General features: G+C 43.8%; 1 protein-coding gene across 7 annotated transcripts in view; it reads left to right on the plus strand.

The window, feature by feature from the left end:
* The window catches only part of SCML2 (Scm polycomb group protein like 2), an 84375-nt gene that overhangs the window by 11192 nt on the left and 49956 nt on the right, over positions 1 to 23227 (plus strand). For 6 of the 7 annotated variants that reach the window (XM_038757421.1, XM_038757423.1, XM_038757424.1 and 3 more), the window contains exons 2-5: positions 12827 to 12913; positions 15052 to 15120; positions 20908 to 20978; positions 22770 to 23004. In XM_038757421.1, coding sequence (XP_038613349.1) covers positions 12892 to 12913; positions 15052 to 15120; positions 20908 to 20978; positions 22770 to 23004 — 397 coding nt within the window. In that variant the 5' untranslated portion in view covers positions 12827 to 12891. The remainder of the gene's footprint in view (positions 1 to 12826; positions 12914 to 15051; positions 15121 to 20907; positions 20979 to 22769; positions 23005 to 23227) is intronic. The other variant, XM_038757425.1, reaches the window with a different exon arrangement.

The following is a 23227-nucleotide window of genomic DNA, read 5'->3' on the forward strand; positions in this document are numbered from 1 at the left end:
CCAACAGCCTTCCTTTTTTTTTTTTGTCATCCCCCTTCATGAGAGTTTTATTTGAAGAGGGTTCTTAGTGTTGGAGTGTGCCTTGAGCTGTATTAAGGGGATTTGAATTTATAAACCATGAATCACGTACCCCTAGTTCTTCAGAAACTTGTGTTTCTGCTATGCATTTTTGAAGGAATGTTATTCAAGTGTTCTTTTGACGACACGCGTCCGTATGGCTAGGGTATAATATTGGGAGAATTGGACACGCGTTTGCACGTGGCATAGAATGCAAGTTTTCCCAAATAAGGGCTTTATCAAAATCGAAAGCCTCACGTTGCAGGAGAGCTGAATATACTGGGCTCACCCCCTTGCAAGCCTCTTGCTTTGGTGACAGGTGTGAAAATATGAATCCATTGTTTGTCCATATGTTTACTGGAATTTTGGGGATTTGGTCACGCATAAGGATGGAAGAATATAAATACCACCCTACAGAAGGAGAGCTGGGTGATTGTGACCATGTGGCTAGAGGATGCTTGAAAGAAAAAAGTGGTGGTGACTTTGTGGTTCAAATGTAATAAGCAGAAAAAGCCACTGAGGGATTTAAAATAAACTCTTGGGATGGTAGCTTAACCCAAGTTAAAATGAAACATTGGGTTAAAAAAAGTCTCTCTCTCCTAATTTTAAGTGGGTCATTTGGAGAAGTTTTCCAAATGAGTTTATTCTATTGAGGAAATCATAATTTTAAGATTAGATGTGGCTTTTGGCAGCTCTGTAATAGCTCTTTTTTACATTCTCAGAAAACTCAGACCGTCAATGTTTTCAGGCCATTTGATGATAATAGTAATGTTATTTGCCAAGTGCTTACTATGTGCCAAGCACTATACCAAGCACTGGGATAGATACAAGATAATCAGGACCCATATGAGGCTCGCAGTCTAAGGAGGAAGGGGAAGAGGCTTTTGAATCCCCATTTTCCAGATAGGAAACTGAGGCCCAGAGAAGTGTCCCAGGTCCCACAGCAGGCAGGAGGGGAGCTAGAATTAGAACTCAGGTCCTCTGTTTCCCAGGCCCGTGCTCCATCCACTAAGCCCCCCTGCTTCCCTATTTTGAGTGGCTGTGGAAATATTTTTCAGGTACGAAAACAGTAAACACCTGAGCTGGTTTTGGGATTTTTTTTTATAAGGTTCCTTTTAACGTTTGCAGTCAGAGCAGAACCAGGTTAAGTTTTATTAGTATTCTTATTGGGGTGTCTAGTGGGATACTACTGTTCTCTCCTTTATTTTGTTTTTTATAGACCTGGAGTTGGGAGCTGTAAATCCAGGCTTTTGTGGTAACGGGGACAAGCTGTAACCTGACCCAATTCCTTTGTGACACAAGAAGCAGTTGGTTGTGTAGTAAATTGACATACCCCTAATTCCTGTTAGCCATCTAGTACCAGAGTCAGTGTGCATAAGGTCTTTGCTCAGCTAGCCCGTGGCAGTGGTGAAAAACCTTAGGAATTTACAGCTGTAAAACCAGGGTTTTGGCAATTCTCAACATGCCTTTGATTTGCCTGTCTACTGTGAAGCGATTTTTTTTTAGTAAACTATATAATTCTCACCTTCCTCCCCCCAAACCTTTTTTAATGGGACCAATGATCTCTTAACTCCCAGTCGTTGGTGGATTGTAGTTTTTCTTTTGCCAAATTAACTTAGCCAAAAGTTCTTCCAAGTTGCTAATTTGTCTTTATGGATTGACCCATTTTTGACACAGGAAGTTTTAAATTGCCTGGCATTTATCACTTGTCGCAGACTATAGGCTAGGTTGTAACTATTCTGTTATTCATTTTAACTTTCTAAACGAGAAAACCCATGGGTCTTTAAATGCTAGCATTCTCAAGGGACAATCGTTCTTTCAGTTTTCTTCATATGAGACTTCAGCCAAAAAGTTTGGCTTCATGATTTTTTTTTTTAATGAGAATAATGCGTACAAAATCATTTCATTCGTTTCAATTTCAGGCTCTGGTGTTCTGCACATATGTACTTGTGGTTTTCATCTTTAAGGTGAGGGGAAATATAAACTTTGGGCATCAGGTTCCACGAACCATATAAGTCTATATAGCGTGTCCTTTTTATCCCTAGACTGTTTTTATTTCATCAGAAACATTTCTTGCTTTGGGTTGTCTTTCAATATTCAGTTTATGGCTCAGGCTACGGCCTTTGGAGGCGAAAACTTAAATTTTTGCTTTGTTGTGAAAAGGAAGTATAGTATGCCTTGAAAATTGAGAAAGCTTGGCTGGAAAAACTCAGACATGTGGTACCTTTTATATTAGAATTTTATAGGTATTTCTACAAGTGAAGTCGAGTGGAAAGACCACCGAGTTGTGTGATATTGCGAGACTGCGGTTTGGAGTGTCTCTTTCTCCTGTAGAAATGTAGGGATAACAAAATCTTCACTGTTCTACCATACTTGATTGGCGGTCTTTGCATTTTGAGGAGGTCCAGCACAACCGTGGCTTAGTGGGAAGAGCCCGGGCTTTGGAGTCAGAGGTCATGGGTTCGAATCCCAGCTCTGCCACATGTCTGCTGTGTGACCTTGGGCAAGTCAGTTAACTTCTCTGAGCCTCAGTTACCTCATCTGTAAAATGGGGATTAAAACTGTGAGCCCCCAAGTGGGACAACCTGATCACCTTGTATCTCCCCTCCCCGCCCCAGCGCTTGGCACATAGTAAGTGCTTAACAAATGCCATCATTATTACAGTATACAAACCAAGATATCAGTTGATCGTATTTGAGTGCTTACTGTGTACAGAGACCTGTACTGAGCGCTTGGGAAGACACAATATAACAGTTGGTAGACACATTCATTCCCTGCCCGCAACAAGCTTACTGTATATAGTCTAGAGGGGAGACAGACATTAATGTAAATTAAATTATGGATATCTACATAAATGCTGTGGGGCTGAAGGGGGAGTGGCGAATAAAGTATTTATCTATAATTCTATTTATATTGTTGCTATTGATGCCTGTCTACTTGTTTTGTTATCTTCTAGACTGTGAGCCCGCTGTTGTGTAGGGACCGACTCTATATGTTGCCAACTTGTACTTCCCAAGCGCTTAGTACAGTGCTCTGCACACAGTAAGCGCTCAATAAATACGATTGAATGAATGAATCTGTTCCCCCCCTTCTGGACTGTGAGCCCATGGTTGGGTAGGGATGGTCTCTATTTGTTGCCAAATTACTTTCCAAGCGCTTAGTCAAGTGCTCTGCACACAGTAAGTGCTCAACAAATACAATTGAATGAATAAAGGGAGCAAGTCAGGGCGATGCAGAAGAAAGTGGGAGAAGAGGAAAGGAAGGCTTAGTCAGGGAAGGCTTCTTGGAGGAGTTGGGCCTTCAACAAGGCCCTGAAGGTGGGGACCGTCATTGTCTGTTGGATATGAGGAGGGAGGGCGTTCCGATCAGAGGCAGGACTTGGGCAGTATTACATATCATATGTCGATATTATCATAAGTACCATATTCGCGCACTTACTCAACCCACTTTTTGGTCTGATGTTTGCAAAGGGGAATGAAGTCTAGCCATATGGAAGTAAGAATATAATGGCAGGGAGGAGGAAGAGAAGAGGCCACTTGAGATAGTTTCTCTCCTACAGCTCTCTCCCAAGGGCTGCCTACAGTGAATTTCTAGACTGTGAGCCCGTTTTGGGCAGGGATTGCCCCGATTTGTTGCTGAAATCTACTTCCCAAGCCCTTAAGTCCAGTGGTCTGGACACAGTAAGCGCTCAATAAATACTACTGAGTGAATGAATTCAGTTTCCTCCACCCCTGCTGAGTGTGTTTTCTGCTCTTCCTGCCCTTGGCAGGCTTAATGAAGTCAGTGCCCTCACCTGCTCTGCCCTCTTCTTGCCCTTCTGCTCCTCCACTGACCCCGCCCTGGGAATTTTGATTAATTAACTACCTACTCCTGTTCTGTCTGTTCTTTCCCATTTGCCACCCCTCTCCTGGCTCCTGACTGTCATTGCTTACCATTATGTGGTATCAGCTAAAATCATCTTTTATTTCCAACTCCAAAGCCGGAGGAGGCCCTTAAATGAGTAAGTTATTTCTTTAATCTTCCAGGGAAAGGTGAAGAATTGTTTCATTCATTCAATCATATTTATTAAGCACTTACTGTGGGCAGAGCATTGTACTAAGTGCTTGGCAAAGTACAATATAACAGTAAAGAGTGAAAATCCCTGCCCACAACTAACTCACAATCTGAGTGGGGTGGGGGGAGGCAGACATCAATACATATAAACGGACATCAAGACAAATAAGTAAAAATACAGATATATATATATATAAATGTAAGTGGAGCGGGGCTGGTGAGGGGAGAGCAAAGGAAGCAAGTTAGGGCAACACAGAAGAAAGTGGGAGATGAGGAAAAGCGGGTCTCGGTTAATAGTTTGCAGTGAAAGGACATTCACTGAATTTAGGAAGACTTTGTTTTTAGCAATTTCCTCTGTTGCAGTATAGCTTCACATGAGCTGTTTGACTTCACCTTACAGCCAGAATTAAAATAGTGATTAGGAAATGTGCTAAAACAAGCCTCGGTATTGGGACTGTCAGCCTAAGGTTTTCTGTTCAGTGACAGACATTTCATTTTCTTCAAGATTTATGGCGTAGGGGTTAGAGCCCAGGCTTGAGAGTCGGAAGGTCATGGGTTCTAATCCTGGATCCACCACTTGTCTGCTGTGTGATCTTGAGCAAGTCACCTTACTTTTTGGGGCCTCAGTTACTGCATCTGGAAAATGGGGATTGAGACTGTGAGCCCTATGTGGGACATCATCATCATCATCAATCGTATTTATTGAGCGCTTACTATGTGCAGAGCACTGTACTAAGCACTTGGGAAGTACAAATTGGCAACATATAGAGACAGTCCCTACCCAACAGTGGGCTCATAGTCTAAAAGGGGGACAGGGACTGTGTCCAGCCTGATTTGCTTGTATCCACTCCAGTCCTTAGTACAGTTCCTGGCATATAGTAAGCACTTAATAAATACTACAAGTATTACTATATTTATGGATTTGACCTGTTTATAAACTTGCTCATCAGAATGTTAAACTCTTAGGGATAGTTCTCAGAAAAAAATTAAAGTGACTATTGATGATTGCTTAGTACTGCGCTCTGCACAAAGTAAGCAGTCAATAAGTACCCTTGATTTTAAATGGATTGGCTCTAAGGTTTTTGGTATATTTAGTTTTAGTGAAGAATAGTTTGTTGTGATCTTTCTTATATTGTATTTGAAATGTTCATTAGTGTGGAGTGTTTTCAGCTCTTCTGTCCTGGAAGCGCTCTTGGTGTTCAAGTTTATTTTACAAGTTACGCATACTGATGTAACAGGTGCGGGAAAGAAATGAACATTTGTAAATACTTTTGCAGAAACAATAGATGGATCTAATGAGACCTTTTTTCCCCACAAGGGATCTCGGTCATGCTTTTAAAGATTAAAAAATTGTCTTTAGTATTTTAATTGAAGATTTTATAGGTCATTGTGTAAAAATTTGCCACTTCTGGGTTACTCAGATAATTTTCTCCTTGAAAAGGCACACGGAAACTGCTATAAAACTACATAGAACTTGACATTCCTTTCATATGAAGAGCAGAATAGCTTGGGATCCTTGAGCAAATGGAAGAGCCAGATAGAAAATATCTGATTTGAAACTGTCTTTAAACAACCTGTTCCAGGCAAGGTAGTGGTATTTATTAAGCAACTACCATATGCTAAGCACTCTCCTAAACGCTGGGCAATAATACCTAAATGGAAATTGGGCAGGCACTGTCCCTGGTCTCAGGGGGGAGGGGAAAGGGTGGCTTATTTGAGAAAAGTTAACAGGATTTTTCCCAGTTCCTCCCAGCTGTTGCTCAATTAGGCCATTTTTTTTTTCTCTATCTGTTCCACCACGGTGTTCATTCACCCATGTCCTGCCTCTGGCCTGGACGCCCTCTCTCCTCATATTCCACAGACAATTACTCTCCCCGCCTTCAAAACTTTATAGAGAAGCAGCATGGCTCAGTGGAAAGAGCCCGGGCTTTGTCAGAGGTCATGGGTTCAAATCCCAGCTCCTCAAATTGTCCTCTGTGTGACTTCGGGCAAGGCACAACTTCTCTGGGCCCCGGTTACTTCATCTGTAAAATGGGGATTAAGATTGTGAGCCCCCCGAGGGACAACCTGATCACCTTGTAACCTCCCCAGCACTTAGAACAGTGCTTTGCACATAGGAAGCGCTTAATAAATGCCATCATTATTATCATTATTATTATTATTACTGAAGGCCCATCTCCTCCAAGAGGCCTTCCCTGACTACCCCCCCCCCCCCACCCTTTCTTCTTCTCCTACCCCCTTCTGCAGCGCCCTGACTTATTCCCTTTGCTCTTCCCCCCTCCCAGCCGCTCAGCCCTTAAGGACATATTTATGATATATTTATATTGATGTAAGCTCATTGCGGGCAGGGAATATGTCTGTTTATCGTTATATTGTAGTTTCCCAACTGCTTAGTACAGTGCTCTGCACACAGTAAGCGCTCAATAAATACGCTTGAATGAATGAATGAGCTCCACTCCCTTAGAAACTTAGGACCCCAACTGTGCAACTTTGGTAAAACCACGGGTTTCTCCCCCCAACCCTCGAACCAGCCCATTGTGCGTGTAAATGTGTGCAGGCTTGTCCGTGGCATTTCACTTTACCTCTGCTAAGGGTAAGACCCCATATGATAATCATAATAATCATAATGATGGCATTTGTTAAGCACTTACTATGTGCAAAGCACTGTTCTAAGCGCTGGGGAAGTTACGAGGTGATCAGGTTGTTCCATGGAGGGCTCTCAGTCTTTATTGAGCGCTTACTGTGTGCAGAGCACTGTACTAAAAGCACTGTTCTAAGCACTGGGGAGGTTACAAGGTGATCAGGTTGTCCCACGGGGGGCTCACAGTCTTCGTCCCCACTTTACAGATGAGGTGACTGAGGCACAGAGAAGTGAAGTGACTTGCCCAAAGTCACACAGCTGACAATTGGCAGAGCTGGGGTTTGAACCCGTGACCTCTGACTCCAAAGCCCGGGCTCTTTCCACTGAGCCACTCTGCTTCTCTATGTGCCTGTAGGCTTGAAGCTCCTTTCATTCATTCATTCACTCATTCAATCGTATTTATTGAGCGCTTACTGTGTGCAGAGCACTGTACTAAGTGCTTGGGAAGTACAAGTTGGCAACATATAGAGACGGTCCCTACCCAACAACGGGCTCCTTGTGGGCAGGGATCACATCTGGGAGCTTGTCCGTATCATACTGTCCATGGCGCTTACTGTGGTGCTCTGCGTATAGTAAGTTCTCTTTAAATTTCTTCATTCATTCAGTCGTATTTACTGAGCGCTTACTGTGTGCAGAGCACTGTACTAAGCGCTCGGGAAGTACAAGTTGGCAACATATAGGTCCCTACCCAACAACGGGCTCACAGTCTAGAAGGGGGAGACAGACAACAAAACAAATCATGTAGACAGGTGTCAAAATCGTCAGAATAAATAGAACTATAGCTATGTGCACATCATTAACAATAAATAGAATAGTAAATATGTACAAGTAAAATAAATAGACTAATCTGTACAAATATGTACAAGTGCTGTGGGGAGGGGAAGGAGGTAGGGCGGAGGGATGGGGAGGAGGAGAGAAATAAGGGGGCTCAGCCTGGGAAGGCCTCCTGGAGGAGGTGAGCTCTCAATAGAGCTTTGAATACCACTGACTGATGCATCTGGATGTAGCCAAACAGCTCTGGGGATCACTAATCCATTCCACACATTGAGCAAACGAACATACATGTTCTGTTTGAAGCCCTTTTTTTTCTGATGGTATTTAAGTGCTTACTATGTGCGAAGCACTGTTCTAAGCGCTGGGTGGGGTACAAGGTGATCAGGGTGTCCCATGTGGGGCTAACAGTCTTAATCCCCATTTTACAGGTGAGGTAACTGAGCCTCTTGACATTGTTTACTTTTTTTTTCTTGGATGGTATTTATGCGCTTACTATGTGCCAGGCACTGTACTAAGCACTGAGGTAGATATTCCAGGTTAGTTAGCACTGCTGTTCTGTGATGAGTGGAAAAATCAAACCAGTGATATTTTCAATCATTTTTAGCCAACATCGAAGGAAGCGGAGGAACTTAGAACAGCGTTTGGCATATAATAAGGGATTAATAAGTACCAAAATAATAATAATAATAGGCATTATTATTATTATTATTATTAAGTGGGGATAGGGAACTAGAGTCCCTCCCTGGCAAATTATTCTCGGTTCTGCGGAATTCTCTAGAAGTTAAGCTCTTCCTGGGCAGGGAACGTATTGTCTGCCGTGTGAACTTGGGCAAACCACTTCTCTTCTCTGGGCCTCAGTTACGTCATCTGTAAAATGAGGATTAAAACTGTGAGCCCCATGTGGGACAACCCGATTACGCTGTACGTACCCCAGTGCTTAGAACAGTGCTTGGCACATAGTAAGGGCTTAACAAATACCATCATCATCATTATTATTTTCTACCAACTCTGCTCTATAGTACTCTCCCAAGCGCTTAGAACAGTGCCCTGCACACAGTAAGTGCTCAATAAATGCCATTAATGGATTCTATATGTCACTAGTGGTACTGTCTCTATACGTTGCCGACTTGTACTTCCCAAACGCTTAGTACAGTGCTCTGCACACAGTAAGCGCTCAATAAATACAATTGAATGAACAAGCCTAGCATATGTGACGTCGCTTCTGTGACTTACTGGTTGATAAAAGTATATTTATATAATTTTTATATAAAGTATATTTGCCTGCCATTACTAGCAGAAGTTACCTCCCCAGGCACTGCGGAAACAAGATCAGTCAAGTGTATTTATTGAGTGCTAGCTGTGTGAAGAGCACTGTAATAAGCGCCTGGGAGAGTACAGTATAACAGAGTTGGTAATAATAATAATTGTGTTTATTAAGTGCTTACTATGTGTCAGGCACTGTACTAAGCACTGTGGTGGTGCAAGCAAATCGGGTTGGACACGGTCCTTGTCCCACGTGGGGCTTCCAGTTTCAATCCCCGTTTTCCAGATGAGGGAACTGAGGCCCAGAGAAGTCAAGTGACTTGCCCAAGGTCACACAGCAGACAAGTGGTGGAGCCGGGATTAGAACCTACAACCTTGTGACACATTCCCTGCCCACGAGGAGCTTACGGTCTAGATTACTCACCACATGTCCTGTTGCTTTTCAGCCTTGCCGTCTAGTCATTCAAGCCCACTCTGCCTTTCCTCCGTTACCTTCTCTTCTCACTCTCTTGATTCATCCAGTCGTATTTATTGAGTGCTGAGTACAGAGCACTATACTAAGTGCTTATAATTGTGGTATTTGTTAAGCGCTTACTATACAACAGCAGATAGGCATTCTCTCTGCCCACAGCGAGCTCACAGTCTAGATTTTAATATGGATAATATTTCTGGTTCTCTGTGCGAAGCACTGTTTTAAGCGCTGGGGGGGGGGGGATACAGGGTGATCAGGTTGTCCCACGTGGGGCTCACAGTCTTCATCCCCATTTTGCAGATGAAGGAACTGAGGCTCAGAGAAGTGGAGTTGCCCAAGGTCACATACTCTCCCAAGCACTTAGTTCAGTGCTCTGCCTAAAGTAAGTGCTCAGTAAGTAGCATTGATGAAGCTGTGCACACAGTAAGCGCTCAGTAAATACCATGGATTAGCTCCTATAATACCACGGGATTTAGAGCATGGGGGAATAATATCATTTCTGGGATTGATCAGATTCTCAGTCAGTGGCATTTATTGAGTGTGTGCAGAGCACTGTACTAAGCACATCTGGAGGTAAGGGGGAGATGTTTACTTGGACCACCCCGGTGCTTAGTACAGTGCCTGGCATGTAGTAAGTGCTTAACAAATACCACTTAACTGGGAGATAAAGGGGAAATGTTGGTTTGGGCTTAAACCACCGGCCCCTCCCTCCCTCCCCATCCTCCATCTCTCTTCTTCAACCTTTGAAGTCTTTTGACTGCTTTGATTACCGTATAATCTTTAGGGCCTACTTCAGCGGGACAGTGTCAGACTTGTGGTTAGCTCCCTTGTTTATTTGGATTACCTGGGATTCTGGATTGTGTCATTTCCAGTTGTTTTTAGTGTGTAGTGTTGTTTTCTCCCATTTACATGGTGAGCACTTGACCGCACTTCCTCGGGGAAGCTCTCTATCCCGTACCATCTCACTTTATTTTTATGGACCCAATAAAGCCAAGCAGGGTTTCCAGATAATTGGAGTAGGATCAAAGAGACTCATGGGGAAGCAAGATCAAGGAAGGATGAACAAGTAAATAGGGTGGGTGGCAAGTGCTTCAGAGAAGCAGCTTTGTGGAAACAGCCTGGGCTTGGGAGTCAGAGGTCATGGGTTCTAATCCCGCCACTTGTCTGCTGTGTGACCTTGGGCAAGCCACTTCACTTCTCTGTGCCTCAGTTGCCTCATCTGTAAAGTGGGGATTAAGACTGTGAGCCCCACTTGGGACAATACTTTGAATCTACCCCAGTGCTTAGAACAGTGCCTGGCACATAGTAAGTGCTTAACAAATGCCACTGTTATTATTATTATTAATCGGTGTTAAGGATGGTTGTATTTAAGTGCTCTGGGGGATTTAGGATTGACCTCCTAGAATTAAAGATATGAATCACGAAAAGCTTCTAGGAGGAGGAGGGCTTTGAGGATGGGGAAAGCGACACTCTGGGCAAAAGGGGGACTATGGGCAGGGAAGTGTCTGCCAACTCTGTATTGTCATCATCATCATCAATCGTATTTATTGAGCGCTTACTATGTGCAGAGCACTGTACTAAGCGCTTGGGAAGTACAAATTGGCAACATATAGAGGCAGTCCCTACCCAACAGTGGGCTCACAGTCTAAAAGAGGGAGACAGAGAACAAAACCAAACATACTAAGTCACTCTCCCAAACGCTTAGTGCAGTGCTCTGCTCACAGTAAGCACTCAATGAATACCACTGATTGATGGAAGGAAGTTTCAGACAGAGGGAAGAGCACAAACAAGGGGATCATGTAAGACTGTCAGCTCGTTGTGGGCAGGGAACGTGTCTGCTTATTGTTACATTGAACTCTCCCAAGTGCTTACTACAGTGCTCTGCAGGCAGTGATGAGCGCTCAATAAATATGAATGAATGAGTGAAAGCCAGGCCCAGGAAGTAGATTGGCTTGGAAAGCAGGGTTACCTAGTCTGTCTATCCCTTCTAGACTGTGAGCCTGTTGTTGGGTAGGGACTGTCTCTATATGTTGCCAATTTGTACTTCCCAAGTGCTTAGCACAGTGCTCTGCACACAGTAAGCACTCAATAAATACTATTGAATGAATGAATGAATGAAAGATTCTGGGCAGTAGGAAGGCCTGGGTTTGAATGCCAGCTGCACTACCGACCTGCTGTGTGTGACTTTGGATAAGTCTGTTCACTTCTCTGGACCTCAGTTCCCTCATCTGCAAAATGGGTACTCCTACTTCAGACTGTAAACCGGACCTGACTGTCTTATAATAATAATTATGCTATTTGTTAAGCCCCCAGTATGTGCCAAGCATCTAGCCCCGAGCTTAGTACAGTGCTTGGCACATAGTAAGCACTTAAATACCACAATTATTGTTATTATTTCTGTTAGAACCAAAGACCGTAAGTGTGATAGACCTGAGTTCTGGCAACTTCCAAAGGACTAATGTCAGTGGTGGTCCGTGCTCGGTGCGTGGGAATTACTTAGTAAATGGAGGCATTGGCCAGTCCTCTGCCTGCATTCAAAATAATAATAATAATGATGGTATTTAAGTGCTTACTATGTGCCAAGCACTGTTCTAAGCGCTGGGGTAGATACAAGGTGATCAGGTTGCCCCACATGGGGCTCACCGTCTTAATCCACATTTAACAGATGAGGGAACTGAGGCACAGAGACGTTAAGTTGCTTGCCCAAGGTCACACAGAAGACAAGTGGCGAAGCTGGGATTAGAACCCACATCCTCTGACTCCCAAGCCCGTGCTCTTTCCACTAAGTCATGCTGCTTCTCTGAGCACTGTCATCCTGTCCAAATGCCGTTCTCAAGAAAATGAAATCATTTTCCTGCCTTGGATTGTTGAGATTCAATGCAACATGCCAGGAATGCTATTCCAATCCTAGCCTGTGTGCATAAATGGGGATTTTTATGTTGTTTCATCAGTAAAAGAAAATGGGACCAGTGAGCAAGTTATTAGTACTTTTTTTTTTCTATTGAAGCATCATTTCATGAGAATTGTTTCTGGAGAACGCTTGATTGCAAAAATAAAAATAAAAATAAAAAATCAAGTATGGCTGTTACCAGTGCAGTTGTTTTATAGTATAATCTTGTGAAGCACAAATTCATTTTGCTCTCCATAGGGAGGTAATGCATCAGATCATGAGAAGCAGCGAGACCTAGGAAAGAGGTTGAGAACCCGGGAGGCTGAGGACCTAGATTTTAATCCTGGCTCCTCTACTTGTCTGCTGTGTGGCCTTGGCCAAGTCACTTCACTTCTCTGTGCCTCAGTTCCCTCATCCACCGAATGGGTATTCATTTACTGTACTCCCCCTTAGATTGTGAGCCCCAAGTGGGACCTGATTATCTGGGATATACACCAGCACGTAGTACAGTGCTTTGCAAATGATAAGCATTTAATAAATACCATAATAATAATTAGTTCCTTTCTTCCACCTTTTCCATTTTTTGGTCCTTGATTTTCCATGGACTCTAGTTTTAATCGAGTCAAGGGAATCAGCTGTCGGACTTGCATTTGACCTGTAGTAATCTTCTCTATAGGACTGCGTTGAAAAGATCACCGGCTCACCTCTCTGCTGCAGAGAAGAAAACAGAGAAGGGTTACCATGGGGAAGACTGTAAATAAAGGTAAGGTAGATCACATATAAAAAGTGTTAATTGTTTCTCAGGAGCTGGATAACAAGTGGGTCGGAAATTGGTGAATTATTTTTCTTACAGGAAAAAATAGTTGAATGTCTTCCTGTGATGTGAATGTCCCTTTTTTGGCCCCCAGGAAGGGTAAAATCTGTTTTGCTGAGTTTTTCTAGATAAGACGTCACACTGCTAGAGAAACAGGGTGGCCCAGTGGACCTGGGTTCTAATCCCGACTCTGCACTTGTCTGCTTTGTGACCTTGAACAAGCCGCCTCACTTCTGGGCCTCAGTTGCCTCATCTGTAAAATATGGGGATTTAGACTGTGAGCCTCATGTGGGACAGGGACTGCGTCCAACCTGATCTGCTTGTATCCACCCCAGCCCCTAGTACTTAGTAAGTGCTTAACAAATGCCACTATTATTACTATTATTATTATTATTATTAGAGAAAGTGCCACTGTGAGGTGCGGCTTAGTGGAAAGAGCATGGTTTAAGAGTGAGGAGACCTGGGGAAATCCTGCTCTGATGGGTGAGAAGCAGTGTGGCTTAGTGGAAAGAGCAAGGGCTTGGGAGTCTGAAGTCATGGATTCTAATCCCAGCTCCGCCACTTGTCAGCTGTGTGACTTTGGGTAAGTCAGTTAACATCTCTGTGCCTCAATGACCTCATCTGTAAAATGGGGATCTGTGAGCCCCACGTGGGACAACCTGATAACCTTGTATGTATCCCAGCACTTTGAACAGTGTTTGGCACATAGTAAGCACTTAATAAATACCATTATTACTATTATTCTAAGACTCCATCCACCACCTAATTATCTCTGCCTGTGAGTGCTGAATGCATGTCATTAAAAAACAAAAGTCCATTCAATGTAATGGGTCGAGTGGACAAGAAATGCTCAAATAAGCGCTTAGTTCAGTTCCCTGCGCACAGTAAGCACTCGGTAAATACGACTGAACGAACAAGCTTCCATTAAGTACGCACTAGCGACTTCATTTATACGAATAGGAATTGTAGCATTTAAGAAGATTTAGATGTATTTGCTACATTAACTAGTATGGTATTAATTTCTTTTCCCAATGTTTGAACTTTGTGTCCTCAGGAGTAAGTTGGGCTTGATGGGAATTACTCCGTTTTCTGTGACCGTGAGAGAGGGTTATGCGGGCCTAACGGCATGTCCTGACCTAAGGGAGCTCTGGTGGCCACCAAGTCACTTAATGAAGTAGCACAGCCTGAAAAAGAGAGCACGGAACTGGGAGTAAAAATGACCTGGGTTCTAATCCCGACTCTGCCCCTACTTGGTTGTGTGACCTTAGGCAAGTCACTTGACTTCTCTGGGCCCCAGTTCCCTCATCTGTTAAATCATCATCATCATCATCAATCGTATTTATTGAGCGCTTACTATGTGCAGAGCACTGTACTAAGCGCTTGGGAAGTACAAATTGGCAACATATAGAGACAGTCCCTACCCAACAGTGGGCTCACAGTCTAAAAGTTAAATGGGGATTAAGGCTGTGAGCCCCCCAAAGGACACGGGCTGTGTCCAGCCTGATTAGTTGGTAGCAGCATGGCGCAGTGGATAGCGCACGGGCTTGGGTGCTGGAAGGTCATGGGTTCTAATCCCGGCTCAGCCACTTGTCTGCTTTGTGACCTTGGGCAATTCACTTCACTTATCTGTGCCTCAGTTACCTCATCCACAAAATGTGGATTGGGACTGTGAGCCCCGTGTGGGACAGGGACTTTGTCCAACCCAATTTGTTTGTACCTTCCCCAGCGCTTAGTACAGAGTAAGCGCTTACCCAATACCATTAAAAAAAGGGGGACCCACTTGGATCCAACTGTTGTAATTGGTTTTGGGGCAGTTCCGCGAGACCCAAGGGCTGGACTGATTTTGGTTTGAGAGGCTGAATCCGACCTATCGCTTGTAGCAGACTATCCTGGTGACCTGTCGTCCTATACTACGTAGTACATTTCTGAGAAGCCCAATGCCCCAAGCCCTCATTTTTTGTTGGAGAAAAAGAGTCCTTTTAAAGGGAAATTGTTTACGTAGTTTCTTTTTCTGTCTAAATATTCTCAGCTGTTGCTCTAGATGGAAATCATTTTTGCCATAATAACCTCATAACCCCTGTTTTTAGATTCCAAGAAAGTTAAGAAAGAAAAGCGAGCAAAGAGTCATCAGTCAAACAGTACTCCTGTGAAAAATGGTGGGTTTTATTGAGATCATTTAAAAAATAATTGCTTTGCCGTTTGCACAATATGGATTACCTTTTCTTATGTTGTTGGTTCTTTTTATAACTGGCTGGCTAGAAAAAAGGCAGTAGTGATTTTTTAATAGGACCGATCTCTTTTATCTCAAGTTGTTGGCTGACCTGGTTTGGTGGGGAGACCAAGTGAGGACTCGGTGGTATTTATCGAGCGCTTAATGTGTGCTTGGGAGAGTCCGGTATAGTGGAGTGGGTAGACACGTTCCCTGGCCACATGGAGACTGACTGATATAGAACTGCAGACAAATCCATTAACTCCATCCCAACAACCCCAGCCATCTCCCCCCTTCTAAACTGTGAGCCCATTGTTGGGTAGGGATTGTCTCTGTTGCTGAATTGGACTTTCCAAGTGCTTAGTACAGTGCTCTGCACACAGTAATCGCTCAATAAATATGATTGAATCTGAGCCGGTTAAGTTAAGGAATTGGCCCCAGCTTCTATGTCTCCCTTCTCTGTTTCAGCATCCCTCTTCCCCAGCCTTTGGGACTAGCCCCACTCCCCAAAAAAGTTCCCCACTCCTCAGAAAACTCCAGTGGTTGCCCATCCACCTCTGCATCAAACAAAAACTCCTCACCATTGACTTTAAAGCCCTCAATCGCCTTGTTCCCTTCTACCTCACCTCGTTACTCCCCTACTACATCCTAGTCCACACGCTTCGCTCATCTAATGCCATCCTTCTCAGTGGGCCTCAATCTCGTCTATCTCACTGCCGACCCCTCGCCCACGTCATGCTTCTGGCCTGCAATGCCCTCCCTCCTCAAATCTGACAGACAATTACTCTCCCCCCCTTCAAAGCCTTATTGAAGGCCCATCTCCTCCAAGAGGCCTTCTCTAAGCCCCCTTTCCCCTTTTCCCACTCCCTTCTGCATTGCCCTGACTTGCTCCCTTTGTTCATCCCCCCCACCCAGCTCCACAAAACTTATGCCCATATCTATCACTTACTCATTTATATTAATATTTGTTTCTCCCCCTAGACCATAAGCTCGTTGTGGGCAGGGAATGTGTCTGTTTATTGTTGTATTGTAGTCTCCCAAGCACGTAGTACTGTGCTGTGCACACAGTAAGTGCTCAAATATGATTGTATGAATGAATCGAACCGTTGTTAATAATTATATCTGCTTTCACAGTGAAGGAAATAAATTCTGTCCTCATCCACAGTGCAGGCCAGGTGGGACGCGTATAAATGCTATTTGCAGTCCTTTACGATAAGGCTCCCATTGCCTAGCCCTGCTCACCAGCTTCTATATCAGTCGTATTTATTAAACGCTTACTGTGTGCTTAGTGTACTAAGTGCTTGGTAGAGTACTGTAGAACAGTTTAACGGACACATTCCCTGCTGCCCACAGCAAGCTTACAGTCTCCCCCTCTGAGAAACGGGGGAGTCGAGAACGATTTGTTGGGAAGACTATAAATCCCTCATTAGACTGTGAGATACTTGTGGTCATGGACTGTGTTTTTTAATAATAATAATGATGGCATTTACTAAGCACTTAGTATGTGCCAAGCACTGTTCTGAGTGCTGGGGGGGGATACAAGGTAATCATGTTGTCTCACCTGGGGCTCACAGTCTTAATCCCCATTTTACAGATGAGGGAACTGAGGCTCGGAGAAGTGAAGTGACTTGCCCAGAGTCACACAGCTGACAAGTGGCAGAGCCGGGATTAGAATCCACGACCTCTGACTCCCAAGCCCGGGCTCTTTCCACTGAGCCACGCTGCTCCGTTTTTCCAGCTGTTGTGTGTTTCCAAGCACTTAGTATAGCTCACTGCACTGTGAAAGTGTCCCATAAATGCCATTATTATTCCTACCGTAGACTAGTGGAAAGATCGTGGGCCTTGGGGTCAGAAGGACCCGAATTCTAATCTCTGCTCTGCCAAATCACTTCACTTCTCTGGACTGCAGTTACCTCATGTGTTAAAAAAAAAAAATGGGGCTAAAGACTGAGAGCCCCACGTGGAACTGTGTCCAACTTGTTGAGCTACCCCAGCACCTAGTTTAGTGCTTGGCAGAAGGAAATCATTTGAACAAATACCACTGAAAAAAACCCCCAAACTACTACTAGGAACAATGTATAGGTTTTTAAGTGAGTGGGATTGAGTCTGGTTCGGGTTAGAGATGGGGTGAGGTGGAATATATTAATATAAACGGTAAATGAAAGAGGAAGCATAATTGAAAAAAACTGGGGTGTTAAAATTGGGGATTAGAGGGTAGATGAATGTGTGAGTGAACAGAAAGTAGAAGGGGTAATTGCCATCAAAGTCACCAGAGCCATTGAGCAAATTGATAAATTGCAATCTGGTAGTCTTTTCGGAATATACCTTTGGACGTTTGATATTCACCCCGTCCCCAAACCCACAGTACTTATGTGCATATCATTAAATAATATATTATAAATGACAGAGTAATATCTGTCCCCCTCTAGACTGTAAACTCGTTCTGGGCAGGGATTGGATCTGCTAATTTCTGTTGTATTATCCCAAGTACTTGGTACCGTGCTCCATACATAGCAAGCGGTCAATAAATATCATCGATAGAGATACCTGAAACATCGGGATGAAGAAAACAATTTTTAAGAAGTTGAAGGGTTTTTATTCTTTTTTTCAATGCCTATAACTTCTTGAAAAAGGCTGACAGTATATGGCCACCAGATGGGACATGTAACATGTAGCATCTAACATGGGAACACGTTAGAGCAGGAGGCTGAGACTTCTGGTGTCTCTCGGCTCCTTGGCTGGCATCTCACTTTAACAGTCAAGGAGGTGAGGGCAGGCCCTGGAGTATAGCCATAGAATTGCCCGGCCTTGAAACTGTGGTAAAAGTAGAAATAGAGAGGGTTGTGGAAAGAAAAAAGCTCCCCCTTCACTATATTTAAGACCGAATGTCAGATCATCTCAGGCACCCAGAAGTCTGTTTGGCGGCATTCTATGTTCATATGGCACACATTGGGAATATGTGAAAAATCACACGGCTCACCCAATAAGTTTTTAGGACAATCATTCCCACGTACAAAAAATTCTGAATCTTCAGCCAGGGTTAGACCTCTTCGTTTGTGAAAACAAGGAACAGCGTGGCTCAGTGGAAAGAGCACGGGCTTTGGAGTCAGAGGTCATGGGTTTAAATCCCGGCTCTGCCAGTTGTCAGCTCTGTGACTTCGGGCAAGGCACTTAACTTCTCTGTGCCTCAGTGACATCATCTGTAAAATGGGTATTAAGATTGTGAGCCTCACGTGGGACAACCTGATCACCTTGTATCCTCCCCAGCGCTTAGGACAGTGGTTTGCACATAGTAAGTGCTTAACAAATGCCATTATTATTAATATCATTATTATTATTATCTCCATCCCCCAGACTGGAATCATAAATGTGCTTCCTCTAAGTCTTTATCCCAGTCAGCTTTCCCTTTCTGGAGAATTGACCAGGGCAGAAATGTCTTTTTTTGGGATGCCCTGAAGATCTAATGTTTAGAATTTCAGAGTCAGGTACGCTCCTATTGGGTATTATTTTAGGCCTCTTGGTCTCTTTCCAAAGTCTCATCCCAGATGTAAAAGTGATTTGTGGAAAATGCAATTCATGAACTAGCTATGTGCAGTGCTCTGGATATTTTCTCCGTCCTTACACCTACCTCAACATTGTCTCCGAAAATGGATTTTACAAAAGGAATTTTCACATATCATCTTGAACCAATAATGTGAGGAGGCTGGTCCCGTAAAGCCGACGGTTTCATGTTATGACTGATCCATTCCCCAGAGCCAGTGGAGGGAAGCCGAGTCCTATATTGGGCCCATTTTTTTCATTCTGTGTTTGTTACAGCTGGGTTTGAGAAGGCAACACATGACTAAGGAAAAGCATAAGAATGGGGGGTAAGGAGCCAGCAGGGAGGCCGGAGGAGCACTTAAAACAGTGCTTGGCACATAGCAAGCGCTTAACAAATATTCATTCATTCATTGTCGTATTTATTGAGCACTTACTGTGTGCAGAGCACTGTACTAAGCACTTGGGAAGTACAAGTTGGCAACATATAGAGACGGTCCCTACCCAACAGCGGGCTCACAGTCTAGAAGTCCAGTCCAGTCTTGAATAATGAAATATTATAATAAAATTATTATTAGTAGTAGTAGTAGAGAAGCAGTGTGGCTCAGTGGAAAGAGAACAGGCTTTGGAGTCAGAGGCCATGGGTTCAAATCCCAGCTCTGCCAGTTGTCAGCTGTGTGACTTTGGGCAAGTCACTTCACTTCTCTGAGCCTCAGTTCCCTCATCTGTAAAATGGGGATTAAGACTGTGAGCCCCCCGTGGGATGACCTGATCGCCTTGTCACCTCCCCAGCACTTAGAACAGTGCTTTGCACATAGTAAGGGCTTACTAAATGCCATCATTATTATTATTATTATTCTCTGAGGCTCAGTTACCTCATCTGTAAAATGGGGATTAAGACTGTGAGCCCCCCGTGGGACGACCTGATCACCTTGTCACCTCCCCAGCACTTAGAACAGTGCTTTGCACATAGTAAGCGCTTACTAAATGCCATCATTATTATTATGATTATTCTCTGAGGCTCAGTTACCTCATCTGTAAAATGGGGATTAAGACTGTGAGCCCACGTGGGACAACCTGATCACCATGTGTGTCCCCCCAGGGCTTAGAACAGTGCTTTGCACATAGTAAGCGCTTAACAAATCAATCAATCAATCAGTCGTATTTATTGAGCGCTTACTGTGTGCAGAGCACTGTACTAAGCGCTTGGGAAGTACCAGTTGGCAACCTAAATGCCATCATTAGTCCTATTAGTAGTAATAGTAGAGGCAGACATCCGGCAGAGCAGTGGCTTAGCCAGGAGGTGGCAGAAGGAAACAGGGCTGTGAGGTGGGAGAAACTGTAGTGAAAAGAGCCATAATTGGGAGTTGGGCTGAATGTTTTGTTTAGGGGAATATAGAGTCAAAAAAAACAAAAACATCACCCAGAAAAGGGAAGCCAGCAGAAGGAAACAGGGCTGTGAGGTGGGAGAAACTGTAGTGAAAAGAGCCATAATTGGGAGTTGGGCTGAATGTTTTGTTTAGGGGAATATAGAGTCAAAAAAACCAAAAACATCACCCAGAAAAGGGAAGCCAAAAAAGTCAGAATAAGAGCAGCGTGGCCTAGCGGAAAGACCGTGGGCCTGGGAATCAGAAGGACCTCGCTTGTAATCCCGGCTCTGCCGGTCGCTTGCCGTGAAGCCGTGTGCAAATCGCCTAGACTTAGTTCAAGTCTACATGCCTGCAGTTTATTTATTTATATTCATGTCTTTCTCCCCCACTAGACTGTGAGCTCATGTGGAGAGGAATGTGTCTGTTTGTTGTTCTGTTGTACTCTCCCAAGCTCTTGGTACTGCGCTTTGCACACAGTAAGCGCTCAATAAATGCGATCAAATGAATGACAGTAGCACTGTCTTACATTTTTAGGCTGGGTAATTGGGCCTTAAACTCAAAAAGAACTGTAAGGAAAAATACGTTTTAAATCAATCAATCAGTCATATTTATTGAGCACTTACTGTGTGCAGAGCACTGTACTAAGCGCTTGGGAAGTACAAGTTGGCAACATATAGAGACGGTCCCTACCCAACAGTGGGACCACAGTCTAGAAGGCTGTTTTAAAGAGTTTTAAAGCCTCCACAGTACAATCTACACAAAAGTTTTTGTCAGAAAGTTGCCGTCTCTTGCGTTTTCTGAGGCACTGTTTGATTTTTCCTTTTCAGAACACTTCAGCTGGGACAGTTACTTGAAAGAGACTGGATCTTTACCTGCTCCTCCACAGTGTTTCAGACAGGTAATGATGATGATGATGGTGGTATTTGTTAAGCGCTTACTATGTGCCAAGCTCCGTTCTAAGCACTGGTATGCACAGCGTCATTAATATGGTCATTAAATGTTTCAGAATTGCTGTTAAACTCTTTTTAGGGTTCTGCCTAGCGATAAAAATCAGTATTTTTTTTTAAATGGCATTTGTTAAGTACTTACTGTGTGCCAGGCAGGGTATACTAGAACAGTGCTTTGCACATAGTAAGCGCTCAGTAAATGCCATCATTATTATTATTATTTTTATACTAAGTGCTGGGGTAGATACAAGCTCATCAGGTTGGACACAGTCCGTGTCCCCCTTAGGGCTCACAGTCTTAATCCCCATTTTACAGATGAGGGAACTGAGGCCCAGAGAAGTTAAGTGACTTGCCCAAGATCGCACAGCGGACTTGTGGCGGTGCTGGGATTAGAACCCAGGTCCTTCTGTCTCCCAGGCCTGTGTTCTGTTTACTCACTGCTTCTCAAGTTTTCCACTCTCTATGGGGCAGGATGTCTTTGCTTGTTTTCTAGGCATAGGTTTCTTCTAGATTTCTTGCCTTTGCACAAATAATAGTATTAATCACTATGAAATTTAAGCATTTACCGTGTATCAGGCACTATTCTAAGCGCTGAGGTCGATAAAAGTTTATCCGGTTGGACACATTCCCTGACCCACATGGGACTCACAGTCTGGAAGATAAATATCAAATCTCCATTTTGTACAGTGGAGGAAATTGAGGCACAGGGAAGTTGTGACTTGTCCAAGGTCACACCATAAGCAGTTGGCAGAGCTGGGATTAGAAAAGGGTGGTCCGACTCCCGGGCCTGTGCTTTTTCCACGAGCCCATGCTGCCCAAAAAAATGTGATAATAACTAATACTCTAAGTTTGTGTGTCCTTGAAACCTATCTGAGGATAATTTGAGGCAGGAGAGGGGAGTTTATTTAAGAGCTTGACGTGACTCAGTGGAAAGAGCCCGGGCTTTGGAGTCAGAGGTCGTGGGGTCAAATCCCGACTCCGCCACGTGTCAGCTGTGTGACTTTGGGCAAGTCTCTTCACTTCTCTGGGCCTCCGTTCCCTCATCTGTAAAATGGGGATTAAGACTGTGAGCCCCCCGTGGGACAACCTGATCACCTTGTAACCTCCCCAGCGCTTAGAACAGTGCTTTGCACATAGTAAGCGCTTAATAAATGCCATTATTATTGTTATTATTATGGGATAAAATGGATTTTTCGGTGTCTTTATAGTTAGTGTACATGAGTGATTAAATTCTGAATAACTTTATATTAATGTCTGTCTCCCCCTCTAAACTATAAGCTTGTTGTACTCTCCCAAGCATTCAGTACACACAGTGTACTGTGTGGCACACAGTGAGCGCTCAGTAAATGTGATTGAATGGATTGCATAAATTCATTTTGTAATACTCTCCAGTCATGTATTTCGTATGTCCCCATTTTTGTGGGGCAAAAAAAAAGCAAAGCCAGTGTTGATGTAAAAAAAAAAAAAAAAAAAAAAGTAGGAAAGGTGTAATCATTCAGAATATGCACATATCCAAGCTGACCATAGACATACACATTTTGGATAATAGGGATTTTAGTACATTTAAGAGTAGCCGGATGTTTTTATTTTTTTAAAAGCAGTCTGGCCCTCTGGGAAAAGAAAAGCTGTGTGATAATCGTGCTTAGCAGTACTGGTCGCATGAATGATTCTTTATTTTCTAGCCAGCTTGTAGTTTTCTAATTTGAATAATTAAAGTTTTGGTTCGGTTTTCCCTTCCGCAGTCCAAGACCCCACCTAGCAACGACTTCAAAGTCGGCATGAAACTGGAAGCCCACGATCCTCGCAACGTCACTTCGGTGTGCATTGCCACGGTAATCGGAATCACCGGTGCCCGGCTGCGGTTGAGGCTGGATGGCAGCGATAATAAAAACGACTTTTGGAGGCTAATAGATTCCTCAGACATTCAGCCCGTTGGGACCTGTGAGAAGAAAGGGGGCATGCTTCAGCCTCCTCTCGGTAAGGAGAAGCCTTTGAGAATGTTTTGTATTTTTTTAAGGCTATTTTTTAAACGCTTACTACGTGCCGAGCATTGTACGAAGCCCTGGGATAGATTCAAGCTAATCAGGTTGGACACCGTCCGTGTCCCGCTTGGGGCTCACCAGCTTAATCCCAAGGTAACTGAGGCACAGAGAAGTTAAGTGACTTGCCCTAGGTCACACAGCAGATTAGAACCCAGGCC

This window comes from Tachyglossus aculeatus, chromosome 15, assembly GCF_015852505.1.
Source record: "Tachyglossus aculeatus isolate mTacAcu1 chromosome 15, mTacAcu1.pri, whole genome shotgun sequence".
NCBI classification, from domain to species: Eukaryota; Metazoa; Chordata; class Mammalia; order Monotremata; family Tachyglossidae; genus Tachyglossus; species Tachyglossus aculeatus.